Source organism: Malaclemys terrapin, chromosome 1 (genome assembly GCF_027887155.1).
Source record: "Malaclemys terrapin pileata isolate rMalTer1 chromosome 1, rMalTer1.hap1, whole genome shotgun sequence".
In the NCBI taxonomy this organism is placed as follows: Eukaryota; Metazoa; Chordata; order Testudines; family Emydidae; genus Malaclemys; species Malaclemys terrapin.
This window is the reverse complement of record NC_071505.1, coordinates 319,410,654-319,438,085: the sequence shown is the minus strand read 5'-3', so window position 1 is coordinate 319,438,085 and position 27,432 is coordinate 319,410,654. Positions and strand designations below refer to the sequence as shown.

General features: G+C 48.1%; 1 protein-coding gene across 1 annotated transcript in view; it reads left to right on the top strand.

The window, feature by feature from the left end:
• Positions 1–27,432, top strand: part of DYNC2H1 (dynein cytoplasmic 2 heavy chain 1) — a 392,465-nt gene that overhangs the window by 255,064 nt on the left and 109,969 nt on the right. The window contains exon 82 of the mRNA XM_054015569.1: positions 2,460–2,564. Within this exon, the coding sequence (XP_053871544.1) occupies positions 2,460–2,564 (105 nt within the window). The remainder of the gene's footprint in view (positions 1–2,459; positions 2,565–27,432) is intronic.

Here is a 27,432-nt window from a genome sequence, read left to right as displayed (position 1 = left end):
TGGGGGGGGGGAGGAGCCCCGCTCTAGCCCCGCCCCAGCTCCACCCCCATCCACTCCCTCCCACTTCCCACCCCCTGATTGCCCCCCTCAGAACTCCCAACCCCCCGCTCCTTGTCCCCTGACTGCCCCCTCCTGGGACCCCTGCCACTAACTGCCCCCTAGGATCCCACCGCTTATCTAAGCCCCCCTGCTTCTTGTCCCCTGACTGCCCCCTCCTGAAAATGCCCTACTACCCTACCTGTCCCCTGACTGCCCCGACCCTTATCCACACTCCCACCCCATATTCAAACCCCTGCCCCCAGGCAGACCCCTGGTGACTCCCATGCCCTATCCAACTGCTCCCTGCCCCCGACAGGACCCCCAGAACTCCTGACCCATCCAACCCCCTCTGCTACCTGCCTGCCTCGACCACTCTCCACACCCCTGCCCCCTGACAGCCCTCCCAGAACCCCAGACCCATCTAACCCCCCCTGCTCCCTGTCCCTGACTGTCGCAACCCCTCTCCACACCCTTGCCCCCCTGGTAGCCCCCCCCAAAAAACTCCCGACCCATCCAACCCCCCCTCCCTGTCCCCTGACCAGGGCCAGCTTTAAAGAGCCCAGGAATCGGGCTGCGCTCCGGCCGGGGTTGCAGGGCTTGGGGTCGGGCCGGAGGTGCTCAGCCGGCGCTGCTGGGGCCCGGGCCGGGTCCGGGCCGGGGGTGCTGGGGCCCGAGCCGGGCCGGGGGTGCTGGGGCCCGAGCTGGGCCGGGGGTGCTGGGGTGCTGGGGCCCGGGCCGGGCGTGCTGGGGGCCGGGCCGGCGCTGCTGGGGCCGGCGCTGCTGGGGCCCGGGCCAGGCTGGCGCTGCTGGGGCCTGGGCCGGGCCGGGTCCGGGGGTGCTGGGGCCGGCGCTGCTGGGGCCCGGCCCGGGCCGGCGGTGCTGGGGCCGGCGCTGCTGGGGCCCGGCCCGGGCCGGCGGTGCTGGGGCCGGCGCTGCTGGGGCCTGGGCCGGGTCCGGGCCGGCGCTGCTGGGGCCCGGCCCGGGCCGGCGGTGTTGGGGCCGGCGCTGCTGGGGCCTGGGCCGGGCCGGGTCCGGGGGTGCTGGGGCGCGGGCCGGGTCCTGGCCGGTGCTGCTGGGGCCGCCGGGCGCCGCTTGGCCAGGGCTGCGCCTCCCCGGAGCTCTCCTCCTCCTCCCCCCCAGCTTACCTGCTGCTGCCGCCGGCCTGCCCCTGCTTCATTTCGAGCTTCGCGGGAATCAGGGGAGCAGGGGGCGGAGCGTTCAGGGGAGGGGAGGAGGGGGAAGATAGCTGCGGGGCCAGCGGAGTGGTAAGGCTGCAGGGGTGGGGGGAGCCGGGAAGGGGCTTTGGCTGCCCAGCGGCACTTAGCCGCTGCTTTTCAATCTATAAATAGCCGACTGGGGAAATCCCGGACATTTTTAGATTTTTAAAAATCCCCCCCGGACGGCTATTTATAGAACGAAAAGCCGGACATGTCCGGGGAAATCCGGACATATGGTAGCCCTATGATAGAGAGTAGTCATGACTGTACCATGTAGAGTGACATGCTGGCATCAGAGGTAAATTTGACTCTGAGAAAACTCTGAGAAATAGTTTGTGTGCCAAAGACCCTTTATGATTCAATATTTAGGAGATGGCCTATTCACAGTAGTAAAGTTAAGCATGTGTGTAAGTGTTTGCAGGATCAGGGCCCAACCCAAGTGCAAATGGTCTGCTTGATAATAGGATACAGACAGGCCTCCAGACACCTGGTTTGCATGCTTTTGGAGGGGTAGTAAGAGAGACCCTGTTTCATGTTCCTTCCACCAGAACAGTAGCTTGAGTGTCTTTTAGACACCGAGCTGGTTCTACTCTACCCCTCCTATCACCATGTAGCCATATCTTTTAATACCACATATTTCATACTATGTATAATAAATGGTAGCTTGTCAAAGATTTAAATGTAAGTGGAAGCAACTTGCATTGAACTACAACATGAAGGAGGAAGTGACTAATAGTTCCAAATTCAAATTCCAAATTGTGAAAAACTTTAAACGTGGTGTTAATAGCAATATAAGATATATATCAAACTGATCTGTTGATATCTTGTAATAGTACTGCAGAGAACCTTTATATGGTGAAGTCACAACTTCTCTATTATCGGAGTTGTTGTTTGCCAATTGTAAACTGAAGCAATTTGGGATTTCTGTTCTACTTCATTACAGTGTTTCAATATTAGCAGCTTCTATGGTATATCATGTCATATGTTGGTATGCTTAAGTCATTACTCCATTTAGTTGCTGGTACTGTTTTAGTGATGTCCACAAAATGCTGTTATTCAATTAATAATAAATCCTATGAAATGAGAGTTTGTTTTGAAAATATATTGCTGGCATTCTTTTGACCATATACTATTGATTTTCATGAGCTGTGATTGCAGAGAAAACTTTTACAATTATCTATACTCTTCTACCTTTTTTTGTAGGATTACCGTGATATTATTGAAAGCCTTCCAGAAAATGATAAACCCGATTTCTTTGGCCTGCCTGCCAATATTGCACGCTCTTCTCAACGCATGATCAGTTCCCTGGTAAGTTTTAAATTTTGCACTGCTTGTTAATATCATCTGAAATATGACCAGTCCAGGAGACCAGACATCTGTTCATAAATATGCATAAGAAAATCAGATCACACTGAGACATTTTTAGTTTGTTGCCTGTTACATGTTGAAAACTTTTGTGTAGTGTTCGTTATAAATTCAGAATGTTGAAAGTATTTTAAAATAACTTATGCAGTTATTTCCATCAGTAATATAAGTAAAATGTTTATTTGGGTCACTTCACATATTTTGAGTTCTATTCTGCTGTGGGAGTTAATTGTGAGACATTACTTAATGTTTTAAATAGTGTAAATATTTGAAATAATACATTTGAAATAATACTTACTTAGAATGAATAACTTGCTTTGATGGCCAAGCATCTCCTACAATTCTCTGAAGTAGGGTCTTTTCCCCTCTCTGCAACTCTGGAGGCAGTTCAGCATTACAGCATAGCCCATACTGGCTATCCCTCTTCTTCCACTTGCCACCAGAACTTCTGCCTCCACGGTAGTAGTTGGTCAGGAGCAAAGCAAACAGACACTGTTTCCTTTGCCAACTTTACTTTTAATTTCTTTTTCAGATAATAGTGAGCAATGAAGCTATTTTCCTCCTCCTTCTCCACCAGATTGGGTAATTGGCACCATGGTGTCTGTAGGGGGCCAGGGTGGCTGCCCTCCGAACCTGAGGGTAAAGGGCCTTTCCCTCAGCCTGAGTGGGCGGGGCCAGCCCAAGCTTGCTCCACCCCCCGGAAGGGGAGGGGTGGAACAGGAAGTATAAAGGGCGGGGCCCTTAGCTCAGTTAGGGCAGCACCAGGGAGGGAGGCAGACACAGACTGTGGGCTGCTCCCTTCAGAGCCTGCTGCCACACCAGGGGAGGCCCTGGACCCATGGAAACCTCACCCGGAGGACGGACTGGGGCTGCCAGGACTGCCCGCTGCCGAGTACCCAGAGGAACTGGAGGAGTCGGAGGGGGAGCAGGAGCTGCCAGCAGCCGAGTACCCAGAAGAGCTGGAGGAGCCTGAGCCTGAGGGGGAGCCGGAGCTGCCAGCAGCGGACTACCCCGACGCACTCACGGGACCAGAGGGATTCGGGCGAGCAATCGGGTAGGAAGTAGCCCAGGGACAGAGCTGCACAGTGGTGAGTCTATGTAGCGGGACGACCCCGCTGACCCAGTGGTGGGACCCCCGTTCTGCCACTGTCAGGGCCCTGGGCTGGAGCGCAGTGGTGTAGGGTGGGCCTGCGCTCCCCTACCCGGCAGAGCCACGCCGGGACCTTAGCCGGCGCTCCCCTGCCTGAGGGGCGCGCTACTGACCTTAGCCGGCGCTCCCCTGCCTGAGGGGCGCGCTACTGACCTTAGCCGGCGCTCCCCTGCCTGAGGGGCGCGCTACTGACCTTAGCCGGCGCTCCCCTGCCTGAGGGGCGCGCTACTGACCTTAGCCGGCGCTCCCCTGCCTGAGGGGCGCGCTACTGACCTTTGCCGGCGCTCCCCTGCCTGAGGGGCGCGCTACTGACCTTTGCCGGCGCTCCCCTGCCTGAGGGGCGCGCTACTGACCTTTGCCGGCGCTCCCCTGCCTGAGGGGCGCGCTGCTGACCTTTGCCGGCGCTCCCCTGCCTGAGGGGCGCGCTGCTGACCTTTGCCGGCGCTCCCCTGCCTGAGGGGCGCGCTGCTGACCTTAGCCGGCGCTCCCCTGCCTGAGGGGCGCGCTGCTGACCTTAGCCGGCGCTCCCCTGCCTGAGGGGCGCGCTGCTGACCTTAGCCGGCGCTCCCCTGCCTGAGGGGCGCGCTGCTGACCTTAGCCGGCGCTCCCCTGCCTGAGGGGCGCGCTACTGACCTTTGCCGGCGCTCCCCTGCCTGAGGGGCGCGCTACTGACCTTTGCCGGCGCTCCCCTCCCTGAGGGGCGCGCTACAGACTCTGGCTGGCGGCCGCCCCGCCGCTAATTCCCCGCTGACGGAGGCGTGACCCAGGCCGGCCAGTGATCTCATAGCTCCCCACCGCCCCCTAGCGGGTAGGTGGGCCAACGCCGATCACAAGTGGTGGAGAATGCGGGCAGCGCCCCCAATCCCTGCCGGAAGGGATTAGAGCAAGGAGGCAGCGACAGCCCCTAAACAGAAGATGGAGATGGAAAGGCTCATCAAGGTACTGGCCGAGACTCAGCAGCAGCAGCAGCAACAACTCATACAGCAGCTGGGTACCCACCAGCAGCAGTTGCTTCAAACCTTGGGGGCCCAGCACCGCGAACAACAGACCCAATGTTTCCAGCAACTTGCCGCCCTGTGGCCAAGCCCCGGTGGAGCCCAGCCAGGTGGGGTGACCACCCCCAACCCGCCTGCTCCACCAATCCGTCTGGCCAAGATGGGGCCTGAGGATGACCCAGAGGCTTACCTGGTGACCTTCGAGCGGGTTGCTGCAGTAGCTGGTTGGGCGCCGGACCAATGGGCCACCCTGCTTGCCCCCTATCTAACGGGGCCGGCCCAGAAGGCTTACCGGAGGCTACCAGATGATGAAGCCTGTGTTTACGCCAGAGTAAAAACGGCTATCCTGGATGCTTTCGACGTCACCCCGGAAACTTTTCGGCGACGGTTTCGGGGAAAGCTTTACCCCCCGGGTGCCCGGCCCCGGGCTGTGGCACAGGAATTAAAGGATGCAGCGTGCCGATGGCTACAACCTGAGCATCGAACTGTGGCTGAGGTGACAGAGCAGATCATCCTCGAGCAATTCGTGCACATCCTTCCGACTCCAGGGAGGGCATGGGTGTTGCGGCACCGACCTCAAACTCTAAGTGCAGCGGTCACACTTATGGAGAACTTTCTAGAGGCTGAGGCCCCGATAGCACCGACCTCCCGACCCCCAAGCTCGGGACCCGGCGCTCAGAAGCCGGAAAGGGGGTCCACCCCCAAAGTCAATGTGCCCGCTCGAGCCAGACGACCAAACGGCAGCGGCACTACTTTTCCCCGACGGCCCGAGGCCCCACAACCCGCACCGTCCGGACGTCTGGCCCGTCCATCGGGCCCCGGCCAACCCCGCGGCCACCCGGGTGACCCTGCACGGCCGGGGCGCACAGAGGTAGGACCTTGCTTTCAGTGTGGTGAGTACGGCCACCTGCAACGAGACCGTACGGCGATGGAATGCGATTTTGGCCAGGTGTACACCGGGGAGCGCCGGGCCCGCCCACCATCCACGGCCAAACTGACGGCCCCCATGAGCATCGCCGGGACACCTGTTGTGGGTCTAGTTGATTCGGGCTGTGGACAGACTCTTGTCCGCCAGTCCCTCCTCCCGGACACCGAGCAGATCATCGGGGAGGTACGGATACAGTGCATACATGGAGATGTGAAACCGTACCCCACGGTGCAGGTCCCTCTCACGGTAGACGGGGCAACTCAGTTAATGAACGTGGCTGTGGCCCCATCCCTTGCCTACCCAATCATCCTGGGCCGGGACTGGCCAGAATTCGTTGAGGTGCTCCGGTCCCTGTCTCCGGAAGAGGCTTTTGAGGGAGACCCCTCTGCGACGGACCCAGGCCCCGGCCGGAGCCCCGACCCCGGCGTTGACCCATCCCTTTCACCCAGGCAGGATGGCCAGGAAACAGGGGGGGGCCCCCCGGTGGACATTAGGGACTTTAGCCGAGACCAAAGGGAGGACCCTACACTCCGGTTTGCCTATGAACAGCTGGCACGGGTAGAGGGGAAGGTCGTGGAGGCCCAGCGGGCGACCCAATGGCCTAGATTTGAACTTGATCGGGATCGTCTCTACCGCGTAGAGCGGGACCCGCAAACTCAAGAGGTCCGGACCCAACTCGTGGTTCCCCGCATTCATCGACGGGCGGTCCTAAAACTAGCCCATGACATCCCAGCCGCAGGCCATTTAGGACCAGAGAAAACCGCGGCTAGGGTCCTGGCCAAGTTCTTCTGGCCCGGCATCCACCGCGAGGTGAAGGATTATTGTGGGTCATGCCCGGACTGCCAACGCGCCGCCCCGGCCGGGGTCCGGAAGGCCCCCCTGGTTCCGTTGCCAACAGTGGGCGTTCCGTTTGAACGAGTAGCGATGGACCTGGTCGGACCCTTCCCGAAAAGTCAGGCAGGCTACCAGTATATCCTTGTCTTGATGGACTACGCCACCCGCTTCCCTGAGGCTATCCCCTTAAGGAGTATCACTGCCCGCACTATCGCGGCAGAGCTCGTGAAGATCTTCGCCAGGGTAGGCCTCCCTCGAGAGTTACTTACTGACCAAGGGACCAACTTCACCTCTAAGTTGTTCCGTCAAGTATGTGCCCTGCTGGGGATTAAGAAACTGCAGGCCTCAGTTTACCATCCCCAGACAGATGGGTTAGTCGAACATTTTAACCGAACCCTGAAGGGAATGTTGCGACGTTTCCCCACCCAGGACCTCCGTCAGTGGGATCAACTACTTCCCCCTTTACTACTGGCGGTCCGGGAAGTTCCACAGGCTTCCACGAAGTTCTCTCCATTTGAGCTCCTCTATGGGCGACGGCCCCGCGGAGTGATGGACCTCCTGAGAGAAACCTGGGAACATACACCATCCTCAACGCAGGGCCTTTTACAATACGTCCTGCAGCTGCAGGAGCGGCTGGCCCGGGCAGGTGAACTCGCAAGGGAAAACTTAAAAACGGCCCAAAGGGGCCAGGAGCAGCAATATAATCGGGACACCCAGGTCCGATTATTTGCCCCCGGGGACCGAGTTCTCCTCTTGCTCCCCTCGGAGGAATCAAAGCTGTTGGCCCGCTGGCAGGGTCCGTATGAAGTCCTTCGCCAAGTGGGGCCTGTCAATTACGAAATCCGGCAGCCTGATCACCGAAAGGGAAAGCAGATTTATCATGTAAATCTTTTAAAACCCTGGCGGGAACGGGAAGGACTACTAATTGCCCCGTACCCACCTGAACCAGACCTTGGGCCACAACCCCCCGAAGACTCTGATAATGGGGAACCCCAGCTGGCCGAGACGCTCACTGCTGAGCAGCGGGAACAGGCCCTCTGCTTAGTGAAGGCATTCCCCAGGACCTTCACCACGAAGCCCGGACAGACTACGCTCGCATACCATGCAATCCAGACCGACCCCGGGGTGGTGGTCCGAGAGACGACCCGGCCATTGCCTAGGCGAATGCGAGAGGCTGTGGAGGAGGAAGTCCAGGCCATGTTGGAACTGGGGGTTATAGAGCATTCCCAGAGCGAATGGCGGAGCCCCGTCGTCCTCGTTCCAAAGCCAGATGGGAGCCGGCGGTTTTGTATTGACTTTCGGAGAGTCAACGCCATTTCAAAGTTTGATGCGTATCCAATGCCCCGCGTCGATGAGCTCCTTGACCGGCTGGGAGAAGCCTGCTATATCACCACCTTAGATCTCACCAAGGGGTACTGGCAGATCCCCTTGGAACCCCGATCCAAGGAGAAGACCGCATTTGCCACCCCTTCAGGCCTGTACCAGTTTACTCGGATGCCTTTCGGCCTCCATGGGGCCCCAGCAACCTTCCAGCGCTTGATGGACCGGCTTTTGCAACCTCACACCAAGTACGCCGCCGCCTACCTGGATGATGTGGTCATCTATGGCAGTAACTGGGAGGAACATCTCAACCAAGTGGCAGCTGTCCTCAGGGACCTCCGCGCCGCCGGCCTCACAGCCAATCCCAAGAAATGCCGAATCGGGCGAGAAGAAACCACTTATCTGGGGTACACCCTGGGGCGGGGACAGGTACGCCCCCTCATCGGAAAGGTTCAAGCACTCCAGGGATATCAGGCGCCAACCACGAAGAGGCAGGTGCGTCAATTCTTGGGCCTAGCCGGCTATTACCGGCGGTTCGTACCCCACTTTGCGACCATTACGGCCCCTCTGACAGAACTCCTGACCAAAGATAGCCCCCGCAGAGTGTGCTGGTCTGCGGACTGCGAGAGGGCCTTTCAAACTGTCAAAGACCGCCTGTGTAGTGAGCCCGTACTCTTCAGCCCGGACTTCGATCGTGACTTCATTGTCCAGACCGATGCCTCCGGCGTGGGGCTTGGGGCTGTCCTCTCGCAGGAGGTGGACGGGGAGGAGCATCCTATTGTTTACATCAGTCGGAAACTGTTTCCCCGGGAGCGGAACTACTCCGTCCTGGAGAAGGAGGCCCTAGCTGTTAAGTGGGCGGTTGATGCTCTCCGCTACTACCTCCTCGGGGCCCCCTTTACACTGGTCACAGATCATGCACCCCTGAAGTGGCTCAACCGGATGAAGGACGCGAATGCCCGCCTGCAGCGGTGGTATCTCACGCTACAAACCTACGCCTTCACGATCCGCCATCGGGCGGGACGGGACAACGCCAATGCGGACTTTTTCTCCCGTCTGGGGGAGGCGGGGGACACCAGCTCCGAGGTTTGGGAGCTGGATTTGAGGGGTGGGGTATGTAGGGGGCCAGGGTGGCTGCCCTCCGAACCTGAGGGTAAAGGGCCTTTCCCTCAGCCTGAGTGGGCGGGGCCAGCCCAAGCTTGCTCCACCCCCCGGAAGGGGAGGGGTGGAACAGGAAGTATAAAGGGCGGGGCCCTTAGCTCAGTTAGGGCAGCACCAGGGAGGGAGGCAGACACAGACTGTGGGCTGCTCCCTTCAGAGCCTGCTGCCACACCAGGGGAGGCCCTGGACCCATGGAAACCTCACCCGGAGGACGGACTGGGGCTGCCAGGACTGCCCGCTGCCGAGTACCCAGAGGAACTGGAGGAGTCGGAGGGGGAGCAGGAGCTGCCAGCAGCCGAGTACCCAGAAGAGCTGGAGGAGCCTGAGCCTGAGGGGGAGCCGGAGCTGCCAGCAGCGGACTACCCCGACGCACTCACGGGACCAGAGGGATTCGGGCGAGCAATCGGGTAGGAAGTAGCCCAGGGACAGAGCTGCACAGTGGTGAGTCTATGTAGCGGGACGACCCCGCTGACCCAGTGGTGGGACCCCCGTTCTGCCACTGTCAGGGCCCTGGGCTGGAGCGCAGTGGTGTAGGGTGGGCCTGCGCTCCCCTACCCGGCAGAGCCACGCCGGGACCTTAGCCGGCGCTCCCCTGCCTGAGGGGCGCGCTACTGACCTTAGCCGGCGCTCCCCTGCCTGAGGGGCGCGCTACTGACCTTAGCCGGCGCTCCCCTGCCTGAGGGGCGCGCTACTGACCTTAGCCGGCGCTCCCCTGCCTGAGGGGCGCGCTACTGACCTTAGCCGGCGCTCCCCTGCCTGAGGGGCGCGCTACTGACCTTTGCCGGCGCTCCCCTGCCTGAGGGGCGCGCTACTGACCTTTGCCGGCGCTCCCCTGCCTGAGGGGCGCGCTACTGACCTTTGCCGGCGCTCCCCTGCCTGAGGGGCGCGCTACTGACCTTTGCCGGCGCTCCCCTGCCTGAGGGGCGCGCTACTGACCTTTGCCGGCGCTCCCCTGCCTGAGGGGCGCGCTACTGACCTTTGCCGGCGCTCCCCTGCCTGAGGGGCGCGCTGCTGACCTTTGCCGGCGCTCCCCTGCCTGAGGGGCGCGCTGCTGACCTTAGCCGGCGCTCCCCTGCCTGAGGGGCGCGCTGCTGACCTTAGCCGGCGCTCCCCTGCCTGAGGGGCGCGCTGCTGACCTTAGCCGGCGCTCCCCTGCCTGAGGGGCGCGCTGCTGACCTTAGCCGGCGCTCCCCTGCCTGAGGGGCGCGCTGCTGACCTTAGCCGGCGCTCCCCTGCCTGAGGGGCGCGCTACTGACCTTTGCCGGCGCTCCCCTGCCTGAGGGGCGCGCTACTGACCTTTGCCGGCGCTCCCCTCCCTGAGGGGCGCGCTACAGACTCTGGCTGGCGGCCGCCCCGCCGCTAATTCCCCGCTGACGGAGGCGTGACCCAGGCCGGCCAGTGATCTCATAGCTCCCCACCGCCCCCTAGCGGGTAGGTGGGCCAACGCCGATCACAGTGTCTCAGCCTCCCAGATCCACCGCTGCAGTGTTATCCATCTTGGGGATCCTCTATCACCCCACTCTCAGGTTGTGGCAAGGCTGTCCCACAAACACTGGCTAAATCAAAGCAGTGCTCTATATGCACAGCTACATTTACAGGCTCTTCAGAGGGTGATCTGTGTCCTAGCTGTTCACAGCAAGCTGACCTCACACTACCAGGGCACAGGGCTCAGAGACAGACTGGCATGTCAGATTCCCTCTTCCCTACCCTGAAGACCTGATCCAGAAGAAAAAAATCTCTTAAGTGATCCAACTTTAAGCCCTTAAAGTTGGTCCTGAGCTCCCTGGGGGAAAAAGTAGGGGTCCTACACAGCTTCCCTAATTCCTAGTGTGAATTGGGATTCCAAAAGTAGTGGCACTGGGACTCAGAGTGTGAGGACACAGAAGGAAGAATATCTAGAGGACTCAAGGCTTTTTATAAAAAGGGATGCAACACACCCTATCATGGCTACACTCATGCAGGGACTCCTGTAAAGCAGACCCCCCCACACACACTGCAAAAAAAAAAAAAACAACAACAACAAAAACAAACCACACACCACAGGAAGCACAAAAAGGGGAAGAAAAATATATAAAGTCTAAGAGAGAGTCATCCTCAGATGAAGACTTTTCTACTGAGAAAGGAAAGAGTTCGGATTTAGGCTTTGTGCCGGCCACAAATTTGTCATTCTCGTAGTCAAACTGTTTGGCAACTTCCTGTTCTTGCGAATGGCAAAGTAGCAGGGAAGCTATCCCAGGTCACTGGGAAGGATGCTCTTGCACACAGGTGGCCAAAGGGCTTGCTTTATACATTCCCACCACATCGACTTCTAGAGATGGTGATTCAGAAGATAAGGTGAGGAGAAGCAAAGCTGATAGTTCTAGCTCCATGCTAGCAGAGGACATCATCGTTTTTGGACTTAATAGATATGGCATTGGTGCCTCCAATATATGTACCAGTGACAATGGACATTCTTCACCAAGGCCCCATTCTCCATCCAGATCCAAGCTTTCTCCAACCCACAGGTTGGCTATTGAGAGTGAAGCATTAATTGCACTTGGATTATCCTCCAAAGTGATTGGGACTCCGCTGACCTCCACACAGACTTCCACACTAAAAGCCTTCTCAATCTGGTCATGGTTCAGCTCATGGTGCCAAAAAGAAAACATGCCCCAACGACTCTGGAATTCCAACTATTCTGGATTTTCTTCAGGATAGTTTGGACAAGGGTCTTCAGCCCAGCACCATAAAGTGTTAAACAGTCATAAGCAGTGACTTACAAGCAGGATTCTGAGGGTCTTAGCCAAATATCCTCAAGTCTCAAGATTTATCAGAGCAATCAGACTGGCTAGACCTGAAGGCAGACCAATCTTTCCTAAGTGGGATCTGCTATTGGTACTAAAAACCCTAACAACCCACCCTGTAGGCAATGGTCATACCAAAATCTACTTTGTGGTCACTGTTGTGTTAGCTAGATGAATCTGAGTTAGCAGCTGTATCCATGCAAGAGCCACATGATGTGCTTCATCATGACATAATGGTTCTAAGGACTCCCACAGTCTTTCTTACCAAAGGTGAATTCCTCTTTCCATTTCTTGCATGATTCTTCTATCATTATGTCCAAATCCACAGCATCCGTCTGAAAACATGTACCATCATGTGGGAGTATGTACAGCACTAAAGATTTACCTTAGGCTACACTGAATTGATGAGACGATCAGGCTCTTTATTTGTGCCCTTTCACCAAAAGTGCCACGGTCTTTGGGCATCCAAACTATCTCTGGCCAAATGAATTAAGTTGTGCATAGTGGAGGCATTCAAGCCATCAAACTGGCCTACAGTAACTCTTCACTTAACGTTGTCCCGGTTAACGTTGTTTTGTTGTTACGTTGTCTGATCTATTAGGGAACAAGCTCGTTTAAAGTTGTGCAATGCTCCCTTATAATGTCGTTTGGCAGCTGCCTGCTTTGTCCACTGTTTGCAGGATTTTCTGGAAGAGCAGCCCCTCCTTGTGGGGATTAGAACCAGGGGGGCTGGCAGCCCCCCCATCAGATCCCCTAAATTCCCTGTAAGGTATGTGGCTTGGTAGCTACCCAGCAGCCATTCAACTGCCCCTCCGCCCGTGCCATGCTGCTCCTGCCCTGCCCTCTGCCTTGGAGCTGCTCCCAGGAGCTTCCTGCTTGCTGCAGGAGTCGGGGAGAGGGGTGGTGATATCAGGATGTCCCCCTGCTCCTGCCCTCCCCCCCCCCCCCCCGCTCCATAAAGCAGAGGAGAGGGACAGGGCTCAGGAACAGAAAGGAGGGAGCTTGCTGGAAGCTGTTTCCTATCTGAACTGGCTGATCTGCTTAAAATGGCAATATACTTGAAGTGGGGTCAGCATACTTAAAGGGGCAATGCACGTCTCTCTCTCTCTCACTCATGCATGCACCCCCAGGACTTTGGAAAGTCAGCACCTGTGCAGCTGTGCATGTGCTGTCAGGAGGAGGGAGTTGTGCACTCTAGCTGGATAGCGTGGGCTCTTGATCATGTTCAGTTTTTGCAGGGAAGTGTAATCTGCATTTATTGTGTTTTTCCCCCCCGCCTGCCTCAGTCCATGCTGCCTTGTAGAGTGTGAGGCTACATTAACAACAGCGTATTAACCCTTGAGGACTCAGCTGAGTGCTAGTTCATCATTTAGCAGCAAGGCATTCCCTGGGAAATATTCTACCCTCTTACTCCACCACCTCAACCAAGCGTCACAATCATTCATTGCTTTGTACAATATTAAACTGTTTGTTTAAAATGGTTTAAAACGTACACTGTATATGTATAGAATATGTTTTGTATGGCGAAAAAAATTTCTCTGGAACCTAACCCCCCCATTTACATTAATTTTTGTGTGTAAATTGGATTCGCTTAACATTGTTTCACATAAAGTCACATTTTTCAAGAACATAACTACAATGCTAAGTGAGGAGTTACCGTATTCTAAAAGGAATCAAGGCACACTACACAAGATCTCTGGTGATATCATGGGCAGAACAAACCTGTGTTTCAGCTGAAGAAATCTGTAAGGGAACAAGCTCGTTTAAAGTTGTGCAATGCTTCCTTATAACGTCGTTTGGCAGCTGCCTGCTTGCAGCTGCCTGCAACATGATCTTCAAGCAATACCTTTTATTAAACATTACAAAGTGGATTTTCTATCCTCTGCAGATGCTTCTTTCTGAAAGAAGGTGCTGCATGCACTATTGCAAAAGTAACTTGTCATTCAGGCATTTACTTTCAAGGGGAAATTTCTCTATTTATCTTTCTTTATCCCTCCCTGCTTAATATTTACTGCTCACTACTTCCCATGCATCACAGAACTGTGGGAGACAGTTAGTTGTAGTATGGAAAATTTCCTTTCTGCTAGCAGTATCTCTCAAAATTCTACTCAACCTGGAATGGCTTCATTAGCCAAGGAACAACATTATTTTTAAATGTCTCCAGTTTGTTGGCTGCATAGCTTACTGCACATAGTTCACTTGTTGACTTTAATGTTATTGGTATTATCATATTCTAAGAGTTTTTGCATATTATATGAATTGTTCTTGTGGCAAGCTGGAGAAGGGTGTGTGGCCAAAATGAGCTGTGTTGCAACAGTGAACAGACTCTAGAACTGCAGAGAGGAGGGGAACAGTCCAGGTATCACAGAATTGTATGAGACATAGCTAGAAGAAAAGAAATTACAGGGTAAGAAATTTCCCATTTCATTATCACCATAATGGGACAAGGTGACTGAGCAGATTTTGTATCTGGGTTGGTAAATTTTCATAATACATTTGCAAGACAATTCTAAATTAACACTAATTATTCACAATAGTAGAGATATTTGGTATTGCATCATATTTAGAGGCACTATTCTGTGCTATTTAATTACTGTTGGTAATGCATTCAAACTTGAAAGTAAAATATATTTTCTTATCATTATTATTACTACCTATTGTAGTACTATCACTCTACTAAGCACCACACACACAGAGAACATTTCACCCAGCATTTGTTCTGTTATTAAGCATATGTCAACAAAATTTTCATGAGTATCACTGACATAGAGGATTGTGCACAACTGAGTCGAAAGTGATTGTTTTTAACTGCAGCTTCAGAGATAACCAGACGTTTTTAGGGTCGACATAAAAGCAAAATTCTTGTGCTTCTCTTACTCTTAGTGCCCAATTATGCAATTCTTATTCATGTTGAAAAGTAGTTACTTAGTAATCCCACTAGTACTGTGAATAATTACTCAGTGTTCATTTACAGTAGGCTTGCAAATGCATCATGAAAATGGTGAGGAACTTTTAGTCTTACTTATGAGCTCTTCATTTCCAGGCTTCAATGTACCATATAGGAACTAAATTAAGGGACTGTTGCATGCACTCTGAAACACACTATTAACAGCAGAAAAGCAGACTGGTGTAAGCAATGGTGTTCGATTATTCCTTCTCAAATATTTGTTATAGATATCTAAGTACTTATGTTGCAGTATGTATAATTTGGCTTTCATTTTATTTTACATTACATCTCTAAAGGACCATAAAACAGCTTTTTTTCCATAATAGAGTACTATCAGATATTTAAATGTTCACTTTTTAAAAGTTCAGGCCTAAAATTTGACCTATCTTTTATCTGCCATATAATTGCGGTAGAATTCAGAGCCCAATTCTACAACCTTTACTCACAAAGAATAGTATTTACAAGAGTAGTCCCATTGGTTGAAATGGAAGCAATTAAGCAACCAAATCTCAGCTGAAAATTATATCCTAGGTTATTTACCTGCTAAATTGGATTTAACTCCACCACAAAAACTTTGGTTCTTGAGAGCTGCAATGATCACCAAATGCATGATTTTACAAAAATGGAATAGTAGACTTACGTCCAGTATAGAGCAGTGGTATTTGGACCTGTCTGCATTAGCAACCAAAGAAAGAATAGCTTATCACCGTAGAGAGCAGTTATATGAATTCAGAGAAATTTGGACTCCTTTCCTAGATACATTTGGATTAAAAATGTTGAGATGGCTCAAATAATACCAGACCTCCATTCCACCTAACCTTCCACCTTTTCCCTCCCCTGTCCCCTCTTTCGTTCTTCTCCCTATTCATGTAAGACTTCCCCTATTTTATTAGCATTACCCCTACACTAACATGTTATGTCTGTGTGGCATTGTCTTGTCTAGTCTTGCATCTTTGACATGTTGTAAGATGGTATAATTCTATTGGATATCCTGTAAAAGATGCTGTATTTGGAAATTTATACAAGCTGCAAGTCATTTACTTTTCACTATTTCTTTATGAAAATCAATATACAATTTATCTTTTTAAAAAAGTAAACACCTATTCATTTTGAGTAACTCACTGGTTATTTCATTGTCTCATTTATTGAGAAGCCTGTGGCTAGAGCTGTGAAATATTTTTTTAGCGTACATTACATTTACTGAAAAGTGCTTTTTTTTCAGGGCACTGAAACTATTCTTGAGTTTGGGACAAATTCAGAAGTATTTTTGGCTGAAAAGAAAACCTGGGGAAAAGAATTTGAGGGGAAAAAAGCCCTTTGACATGTAGTTTCAAATCAACACTTTTGAAATGATGTGTCAAAATGGTTTGTTCAATCTGAATGAAATTTTCACAGATTGATGGATTCGAAAACCAGAATGGACGATTGTAATCTAATCTGGCTTCCTGTATAATGCAGACCATAGAACTTCCCCAAAATAATACCTAGAGCATATGTTTTAGAAAAACATCCAATCTTGATGATCAGTGGTGGTGAATCCACCACCACCTTTGGTAAATTGTTCCAGAGGTCATTCAACCTCACTGTTAAAAATGCCCCCTGGATTTCCAGTCTGAATTTGTCTAGCTTCAGTTTCCAGCCAGTGGATTGTTATATCTTTTTCTGCTATATTGAATATTAAATATTTGTTCCCTCTGTAGATACTTGTAGACTGTAATCAAGTCACTCCTTAACTTCCTCTTTGGTAAGTTAAATAGATTGAGCTCTTTAGTCTGTCACTATAAGGCATGTTTTCTAATTAGCCTGGGAGCATAATGTAGTGAAGTCTCATTCTATGGACATGTTAGTGAGAGAAAGGTAAGGGTGGTGAGCATCTGGTCTTTGCACACAAGCATTTGATTAGCTAAAGGACTGATTCGGGAGCACATGGTATTTCAGACATAACTGGTGTGATCAGTCCATCTTCCAAGAACCATCCATGCCTGATAGGGGAGGGAGTTATGGAGTGCTTGATCATTACAGAGCGATTCCATTGCTATACATTTTTTAAATGCACCCCTTGTCGGTTTTTATTTTCTTATTTGAAATCGTCCATTAACATAGCTCTGCAAGTGTCATAATGTTGGTGTTTAAGTGGTAAACTCAGCACATGAATGCCTCCAATGCATTTGTGACCTCATAAGTGACTGTCTCCGCTGTTCTGAGCACCTTCATATTAAGGAATTAGTCTTCGGAGGCTAAATCAAATGCCTCTCAGTAAGATAATTTGATCTTTGCAGCCAGCCTTCTAATAGTATCACATTCTGAAAGGGCATAGAAACCTGGAGTATGGCAGCTTTTAGTGGTCTGAATGATAGGAACACATCTCTGAGGGATATACAACAATTCTGTTCCCTAGAAGCAGGCACAAAAACAGAATCGTGAGGAAGTCTTGGATAGCATCTCACAGAGACCACTAGAACATCTGAGTCCAGTGTAAAAATCTGGAGTTTAGTAGCACCTCTCTCTTTGGGATTGATGGTATGCAAGATAATATTAGTGTCAGCCTTCTCTTGGGCACAACCAGGAAACTCCACTGAACAGTGAAAGACCAGCTTCATTATGCCATGCAACGACAAAATTCTTTGAGCAATTCTTTGCATGCTAGAGTATTTTTCCTGCAAAGTATGTGGTTAACTCACTCTTCAAGAAAGAATGAGACAGTAACTTCATTGTGACATTGGAGATGTTTGTGGAGTCAGTGATTTTGTATTCGACAGATGCAGTACCATGAAGCTGCTTCTTTCTCATAATACTTTTAACTGATTTCTCTGCATATGTGTCAAATGCAAGGTGGACTTCATCATAGGCCCCGTATTTTCTCTGTAGTCTCATAATAAAGTGTTCGGTCAAATCTTGGTAGGTGTTACAGTTTCTGGTTTAAGAGCTTGTACGTCAGCCTTACAATCTATGATTGCTACACTGAAAGGCCTCTGCTGGCATAAGGTACAGGTCATGTTGTCAGTAGGTGCTGGCTTAGGAAGACCATACAAGATGTGCATTGGTTTGCTTTTTGCCTGGCACACAAGCATTGTTCCATCACATTCAAACATCGATCATAGTACTATGGTGAACTCGTACCTTCCCAAAGTCTCACGTAGATCAACATCACACTGAGCTCTGGACACGACCAGGAGATGAGCAAACAATTACTTGTCTGTGTTTGTTTAGCTCTGTAATAGTTTCTGTCATCTTCACTCTGACTTTCTTCTTTGCATTCAAGTCCATCTTTAGTCTGTTCTTCATGACTGAAACCCATAGATTGATGGTGCCTTGGATAATTCTTTAGTTTTGAAGGCTGCATACAAGTCATTACCCACAGTAGCCATTTGAGTGACATCTTTAGCTATCTCATCACTGAAGACTATTTTCATCATGATATCAATGAGCTCTGGTCCATCATACGCAAATGGGTTGCCGGTGCGAGTAAACTCATGCTGTAGCTTTAAAATTTTTCCTTCTTGGCATTTATCAACACCTAATGAGTCTAGATGGTACTTGGTTATTTCTGGGGAAATTATCTCAGCCATGCTTAATGTTTGTTCAAAATTCAGTGGCGTCAGGAAAAACCTACAAGATCTTCACCAAGCATTCTCAAAACTACGATACCCACACAAGGAAATAAAGAAACAAACAGAGCCAGACGTGTACCCAGAAGCCTCCTGCTACAAGACAGGCCCAAAAAAGAAACCAACAGAACTCCACTGGCCATCACCTACAGTCCTCAGCTTAAACCTCTCCAATGCATCATCGGTGATCTACAACCCATCCTGGACAATGATCCCTCACTTTCACAGACCTTGGGAGGCAGGCCACTCCTCGCCCACAGACAACCTGCCAACCTTAAGCATATTCTCACCAGCAACCACACACCGCACCATAACAACTCTAACTCAGGAACCAACCCATGAAACAAACCTCGATGTCAACTCTGCCCACATATCTACAACAGCAACACCATCACAGGACCTAACCAGATCAGCTACAACATCACCGGCTCATTCACCTGCACGTCCACCAATGTTATATATGCCATCATATGCCAGCAATGTCCCTCTGCTATGTACATTGGCCAAACTGGACAGTCACTACGCAAGAGGTTAAATGGACACAAGTCAGATATCAGGAATGGCAATATACAAAAACCTGTAGGAGAACACTTCAACCTCCCTGGCCACACAATAGCAGACGTAAAGGTAGCCATCTTACAGCAAAAAAACTTTAGGACCAGACTCCAAAGAGAAACTGCTGAGCTCCAGTTCATTTGCAAATTTGACACCATCAGATCAGGATTAAACAAAGACTGTGAATGGCTATCCAACTACAGAAGCAGTTTCTCTTCCTTTGGTGTTCACACCTCAACTGCTAGCAGAGCACCTCACCCTCCCTGATTGAACTAACCTAGTTATCTCCATACTGATTTATACCTGCCTCTGGAGATTTCCATTACTTGTGTCTGAAGAAGTGAGGTTCTTACCCATGAAAGCTTATGCTCCCAATACTTCTGTTAGTCTTAAAGGTGCTACAGGACCCTCTGTTACTTCTATCAGTCTAGTTTCAGGTTTGGATACATCTTAGCTTCTGAACTGGACTTTTGGTCAATTATGTCCTAGTTATCAACAAAGATCAAATATCTATTACTTATTTTTTAATACAGTAGTGCCTATAGTCCCTATTATGCTAGGTGTGGTACAAACACTACTTCTTTTAGATCTGTCAGTTGCCTGTAACATTGTCAACAACAACAAGATATTGGTGCTATACCTGTAGTTAAAAGTAGCATTAGCAGTTTCTCCCAAATGGCCCTGGTTGGTTTGTTGGTTGGTTGGTTTGTTTGTTTTCTGAGGAACTAGAGCATAGAAATATGTGTGTGTCTGCCCTGAGGTTTCTCTCATGGAATAATAGAATCATAGGGTTAGAAGGGACTGCAAGGGTCATCTAGTTTAACACCCTGACAAGATGTAGGATTTGTCTGAACCATTCAAGACAGATGGCTATCCAGCCTCCTTTTGAAAACCTCCAATGAAGAAGCTTCCACAACATCCCAAAGCAGTCTGTTCCTAACTGTAAATTTACTGTGCTGTAGTTTGAACCCATTGCCTCATGTCCTGTCCCCTATGGCAAAAGAGAACAACTTTTCTCCATCTTTTTTATGACAGCATTTCAAGTATCTGAAAACCGCTATCATATCCCCCTTAATCTCCTCTTTTCCAAACTAAACATACCCAGTTTCTTAAGCATTTGTGTATATGGTTTGCATTCCATCCCATTGATCATCTTTGTTGCTCAACTCTGGATCCTTTCCAGTTTCTCTACATCCTTTCTATACATTGGTGACCAAATTTGGACACAGTACTGCATCTGAGGCTTAACCAGCACCGAGTAGTGTGGTACTATCACCTCTTGTGACTTGCATGCTACACCTCTGCTAATGCAATCTAAAATTGTATTTACTTTTTTTGCAATAGCATCGCATTGCTGACTCATGTTGAGGTTGTGATCCACCACAACTCCCAGATCCTTCTCTGCAGTGCTGCTGCGAAGCCAGTTTTCCCCTGTTCTGACTTTGTGCATTTGGTTTTTCTTTTCTAAGTGTAGCACTTTACATTTGTCTTTGTTGAATTTCATTTTGTTGTTTATAGCCCAGTTCTCCAATTTATCAAGATCCCTCTGAATGTTAGCTCTATCCTTCAAAGTATTGGCAACCACTCTACCCCCCAAATTTGGTGTCATCTGCAAACTTGATCAGTCTGCTCTCTTATACCTAGCTAGAGAAAGAACAACAAAGTTCTGTTTTGTTAGACTACTAAGGGAGATAGAGAAGTGGTGTGGGCTTGCTACCTGCAGTGTGTGGCTGATGATCATTACTTTATAATTAATTGGAGCACTTTTTCCCAGTGTCTGCTGGAATGAAGCTTTGGATGAGAGCTGGCTGTACCTCAACCTGGATTGAAAGGAGAATATGCTGGTAGACAGGGGGTAATTTTGGGCAGGACTGGATTAGCCCATCACTGAACCCTAAGCAAAACCCCTCATTTCCACCTCCCTTGTGACAGCTCCCTTGTGCAGGCACTCACCGCAGCTCCCCATACTTGTAGCAAGTCTTGAGGCTGTCATTGAGCAAGTCCTGTGGACGGAGGAGAGGAGATACAGGCTGAGGTGAGGCCAGGCAGGTCCCAGGGAAGAGTGGAGAGAGCCCCATGGCTGTGGAAAGGAAGAGCAGCACTGGTTGTTTCACTGCCCACACTGGTTTGGCCCTGACATCTCTCCATCATGATGAGGGGCAGAGCCAAATTTGAGTGAGTGTCATTGTTACCTGGCACACAGGGTAGTGGTGCCACTCAGGATGCTCCCTCCTCTCCCCCACCCAAGACGTGGGCCCTAGGCATGTGCCTAGGTTGATTATTCCTTAATCTGGTTCCAAATATGGGGTGCCCATATCCATCATCTCTGAAGGCATGGATCAAATTGGTTTTATCTCACAAGTGGAATCAATTTGGTGGTGTCAACCTAATCATTAGAGGTAATTTTTGGTCCTAATCTGCATTTTTGTTGTTTTAGCATTCAAAAACAAATATTTGGATGAGAAGTCAGACATTAGAATGCAATACACAGTTTTGGGGTTAACTGCATCTTACACACACACACACACACACACACACGCCTCCTCGAGGGCACCCACTTCAGATCTCAGACCTGTAACCTTCACCTCTCTATGGGCAGGGACTCATATCCCCTCTTAAGTATGCAGTTCACTATGATTAGTCCAGCAGATCTGACAACCACCAGCCCTCTGCTCTCTCTAGCTTCTCTCCAAAAACAAGGACAGTGTTCTTGCCAGTGATCACACAGCTCTTTCTAAGCAGAATGAATTCATTCAATACAAAAGCATATGAAGACAATAAAAATAATAAATGTATATGCACACTAAACTTAAGAGAAGTTGCCCGTCTTCCACCTGCAGTTGTGATAGGCTCTACTCCTTCCAACCCTTCAAGCAGAATTGGGTTCCCTGTGGACAAAAGGGTCCTATTAGTCTGCTGAATCAAAAAGATCCTGAGTCTGTTTGAATTCAGTCTTTATATCCCCAAAACCTTTTCTTCTAAGACTCTTGAAAACAGGTAAAACTGTCACTCTCCCTATTCTCCTGATGGTCAGGCTTCAAAAGCTAGGTATCTGTGTAGCCAGCCTTGGGATTTTGCGTTAATCACCCCTTCATGATCCCATTTTCTGCAGAAAGTCCCCCAGTATGTCAGGAACATACAAAGAGATATAACCTACATTCGTACAAAGGGCTATGAATATTTCTGTGGCTTATACCGTCTGGCCCATCTCTCTCTCTCTCTCTCTCTCTCTCTCTCTCTCTCTCTCTCTGTATGTGTGTATATATAAAAAGGGTGTGTGTGTGTGTATATATATATATATATATATATATATATATATAAAAGGGATTAAACAAAAATTCGTAGGTTTTAAAGACAGAAGGGACTATTACAATCATCTAGGTCTGTAATATATATACATACACACACACACACATCCTTTTTATATATACACACATACAGAGAGAGAGAGAGAGAGAGAGAGAGATGGGCCAGACGGTATAAGCCACAGAAATATTCATAGCCCTTTGTACGAATGCAGGTTATACACACACACACACACACACACACCCCTACCTCTACCCCCATATAACGCTGTCCTCGGGAGCCAAAAAATCTTACCGCGTTATATCAAGCTTGCTTTGATCTGCCGGAGCGCACAGCCCCACCCTCCCAGAGCGCTGCTTTACTGCGTTACATCCAAATTCGTGTTATATCAGGTCGCGTTATATCGGGGTAGAGGGGTGTGTGTGTGTGTATATATATATATATATATATATATAATATATATATATATATATAGGTTTAATGCTTTAAACATAAAATACAATATTGTCCCCAAAGATGCTGCATATGGTTGCAATATTTGTCACAACTTCAGTTTTTTAAAACAATCAATGATTTCTGGTAAAGTTGGCAGATAAAAAGAATTAGTAGAGTGGTAAATAATGACAGGTCAGATTTGCAGAGAGATAAGGATCATATGGTAAACTGGATTCATTTGAATAGCATCTCTACTATGCCTTAAAGTGCCTAGCACACTGCTGTCCCATGCTCAGCTCGCCCCTATGTAGTACCGTAATTCATATATTAGTACTAATAATATGTGTTGTAATGCAGCTATATATGAAGATATACATGTAGGAACCAAGAACTTAGGTCCCCACTTACATATGAAGGATACTGTGCTTTGGAAAGTAGTGACTCAAAAAAGGACGTAGGGGTTATGGTAGGTAATCAGTTGAACATTGCCTTTCCATGCAGTGTGGTGACTATGATGTATAAGAAGGGGAATATGGATGTGTGGAGGTGTTATTAACATTATATCTGGCATTAGTGAGATGTCTAATGGAAAACTGAGTCCAGTTCTGGTGTCTGCCCTTTAAAAAAAGGATGTTAACCATTTGAAGAGGGTTCAGAAAAAGCTACAAGAAAGATTTGGAAACCAGGTGAGGGATGAAAAATGCCCAATGTAGTCCGTTTATCTACAAGGACGTTAAAAGGTGACTTGATCATGGTCTGTAAGATTTCTGATATTGGAGGGCATAACAAGATCCAGTGCCTGGTAGCTGAAACTAGAAAAATTCAGAGTAGAATAAGACACATTTTTAACAGTAATCAACTATTGGAACAATTTACCTGGGCATGTTGTGAATTCTCTATAATCTGAAGTCTTTAAATCAGGATTGCATGTCTTTCTAAAGATGTGCAGTATCTTAGCTAGAAGTTATGGGCTTGATGCAGGAATCATTTGGTGATCTATGGCCTATTCTGCAGGAAGTCAGACCTAGATGATTGTAATAGTCCCTTCTGTCTTTAAAACCTACGAATTTTTGTTTAATCCCTTTTCTGATCACATCTAGGCATACATACATTTTAAAGCAGTTCTTTTTATTGTAAGAATGTTACAAGCAATAAAATGCAAAAGAGTGCTTTAATAGGTATATGAGAAGTGTATAATCTAGTGGATTGAGCTCAGGAATTCCCAAATTATAATATCATATTTTCCAAATTGTTGTGTCCAAATTATGTATCGATGTTAACTTGCACCAGGACTGAATTTGGCTCTGTGTCTTTTCCTGACCTATAAGTGGAAATAATTATATTTTTGAAATCAAAAAACATATCTTGTAAAATATCCATGTTTGAAATACAGTTCTTTCAAAATGTCATGAATATTCACAGCATAATTGGGTCTTTGCTAGAAATCTGTTCCCATTCTACAGGAAGCAGAATATGGTAGTCTTATTTTTAGCACACTTGAGGAAAGATGTGCAAACATAAGATTGTTTTCCCCCCAGGTTTACTACATTCTAATTATAGTATTGATTCTGAACAGTTTGTTCAATGTCACTTTATGACAACAGAACCTTTTGAATATCCTGTGTTGGCAGATCTTACAACCAGAGCTTTTCAGAATAGTTGTGGCATCTTTGGCTGAGCCACTGAATATAGGGAATTTCTAACAATTGTATATCTTATCGGAAAAAAGATTTTCCTCGACTGCATATTGATTAACATATAATTGTTCCTCATTATATTGGCTCCCCTAGTTTGGGAAGTGCAAGTACACCGCTACCTCGATATAACACGAATTCGGATATAACGCGGTAAAGCAGTGCTCCGGGAGGGGGGACTATGCACTTCGGTGGATCAAAGCAATTTCAATATAATGCGGTTTCACCTAAAACGCGGTAAGATATTTTGGCTCCCGAGGATAGCGTTATATCGAAGTAGAGGTGTAGTCCAAATAGGAGTTTTTATTAAAAAGGGATGTTATCACACTGACTCAAATCCTATCCAATTTCTATAACTAGCAGCTGTGAAGTTAGCTGCTGGTTGTATGCCTACCAAACTGAAAGTGACCGCTAGTACAGCCTCTTTTCTGTAATCACTCCAGAGTTAAAATATGGAGTAAGAGAGGCATAAGTGAGGAAGTTGGGAAGATGCTGCCACCATCTGGATTAGCCATTTTGCCATTACCATCAACTGCAGAAAGATGAAAGTCTCTTAACCTCATCTGCACTGCAAAAATGAGTTGGAGTTTCACATACATTTCCTTTACCCTTATGCTGAGTAGTGGTTTCTAACACTCCTGCTCTGCTGCTTAGTTTGCTTTTTTTCACCAACATCTCTCTGCCCTGCTGTGAAGAGAGTCACAGTGTGAGTCTACTTAAGTGGGGGGGGGGGGCAGAATTTTTCTTAAATGAGGTAGTTTGTAATCCCTTAGACTTAATAGAAGAGAAATGTCAAAATTGTTGCCAATTGATTTAAGTAACAGATTTTATGTCTTCATTCTAGGCTGATTTTGAAATCAGAAATTGTTAAATCCCATGCTTCATTGTTTCAGAGCTGTTTTAAACAAGTATTTAAGACAGTATAGTATTGTAATTTATTAAATAAACAGTAAATATTGAAGTGAATCTGTGCGCTAATTGGTATCTAATTGTATTTTATAAAATTTTCATTCTAACAAAAGCCAGGACACGTAGGAGATTAATAAAAGTGTTGGCTTTATGTTGGCTTTCTGTGAATATCACTCAGTCATTTTTAGAATGTTTACACCTCAGTATATTTTAGTTTAGAAAGTTCTTAGTGCTGCAGCATGACTTTGTGATGTAGAAGATAGAGATTTGCTGCAGCACAATGCAGCATACCGCAGAGTCAAGGGATCTTCACTGTAAATGTCCTACTATATTACTAATGCTTATATAAGAAAGTGACTTATAGGGCATTAAGCAGCTTTACTTCAAAAGCAAAGGCTGTATTTTTGCATAAACATTAAATTTCTCTTTTCTAAGGTATATGAGTAGTTTTGATCATATTCAATATTGCTAGTCAAACTGAGCATTTAATAGTTTTTATAACCTCTTTCTCATTCCCTTTATTGGCAAGGACCAGTAGTGCTGCATAGGGAATGCTCTCAGCTCCTGAGATGAGGAAATGTTCATATTAATTTAAGGAATGGATTGATGGGCTCAAAAGGAAGCCATGTGTAGTTCTGATAATGTATAACATCCTCCAAGGGTAAGCAGTGTAGCATCTGTGTATGTTGGGGGAAGGGAAAATAAAGGGGATTATTTGGACATCAGCAATGTTACAGAGTTAAAATGAACACCATAAAAGGCTTTTTATAATAAAGAAATAATAATGAAGACACTGAAAATCTGTATTGTCTAAGTATTGCTGTTTTACTGCAAATGAATTTCACTTCTACTTCCACAATGACCCCTTCATAAAAAAGTTTTAGACGGACATTAAGGTTATAAATAATACAATTCAGAACACAAGTATTTTATACAATGTTACATTGCTATAAACTGATAAATCCACAAGTTTGTAAATCAAACGTCAGTACCGGGCAAATTAGTTGAAACAATAGTAAAGAATAAAATTGTCAGACACCTAGAAGAACATAAATTGTTGGGCAAAAGTCAACATGGTTTCTCTAAAGGGAAATCGTGTCTTACTAATCTATTAGAGTTCTTTGAAGAGGTCAACAAACATGTGGACAAGGGGGATCCAGTGGACATAGTGTACTTAGATTTCCAGAAAGCCTTTGACAAGGTCTCTGACCAAAGGCTCTTACATAAATTAAGTTGTCATGGGATAAGAGGGAAGCTCCTTACATGGATTGAGAACTGGTTAAAAGACAGGGAACAAAGGGTAGGAATAAATAGTAAATTCTCAGGATGGAGAGGGGTAACAAGTGGTGTCCCCCAAGGGTCAGTCCTAGGACCAATCCTATTCAACTTATTCATAAATGATCTGGAGAAAGGGGTAAAAAGTGAGGTGGCAAAGTTTACAGATAGTTAAGACCAAAGCAGACTGTGAAGAACTTCAAAAAGATCTCACAAAATTAAGTGATTGGGCAACAAAATGGCAAATGAAATTTAGTGTGGATAAATGTAAAGTAATGCACATTGGAAGAAATAACCTCAACTATACATACAATATGATGGGGGCTAATTTAGCCACGACGAATCAGGAAAAAGATCTAAGAGTCATTGTGGATAGTTCTCTGAAGACGTCCATGCAGTATGCAGCGGCGGTCAAAAAAGCAAACAGGATGTTAGGAATCATTAAAAAGGGGATAGAAAATAAGACAGAGAGTATCTTATTGCCCTTGTATAAATCCATGGTACACCCACATCTTGAATACTGCATACAGATGTGGTCTCCTCATCTCAAAAAAGATATACTGGCATGGTCAAATGCATCATCTCGAAGAAGTTCACGAATCTGAGGACCAACAAAGACACCTTCCTTTATCTTAGCTTCACTTAACCTTGAAAATTTTCCACGGAGGTACTTGAAAGCTGCTTGTGTTTTGTCAATGGCCTTGACAAAGTTCTTCATCAGACCCAGCTTGATGTGTAAGGGTGGTAACAAAATCTTCCTTGATTCAACAAGTTGTGGATGCTGAACACTTTTCCTCCCAGGCTCCAATGACTGTCGGAGTGGCCAAGCTTTCTTGATGTAGTGGGAATCTCTTGCACGACTATCCCATTTGCAGAGAAAACAGCAGTACTTTGTGTATCCAGTCTGCAGA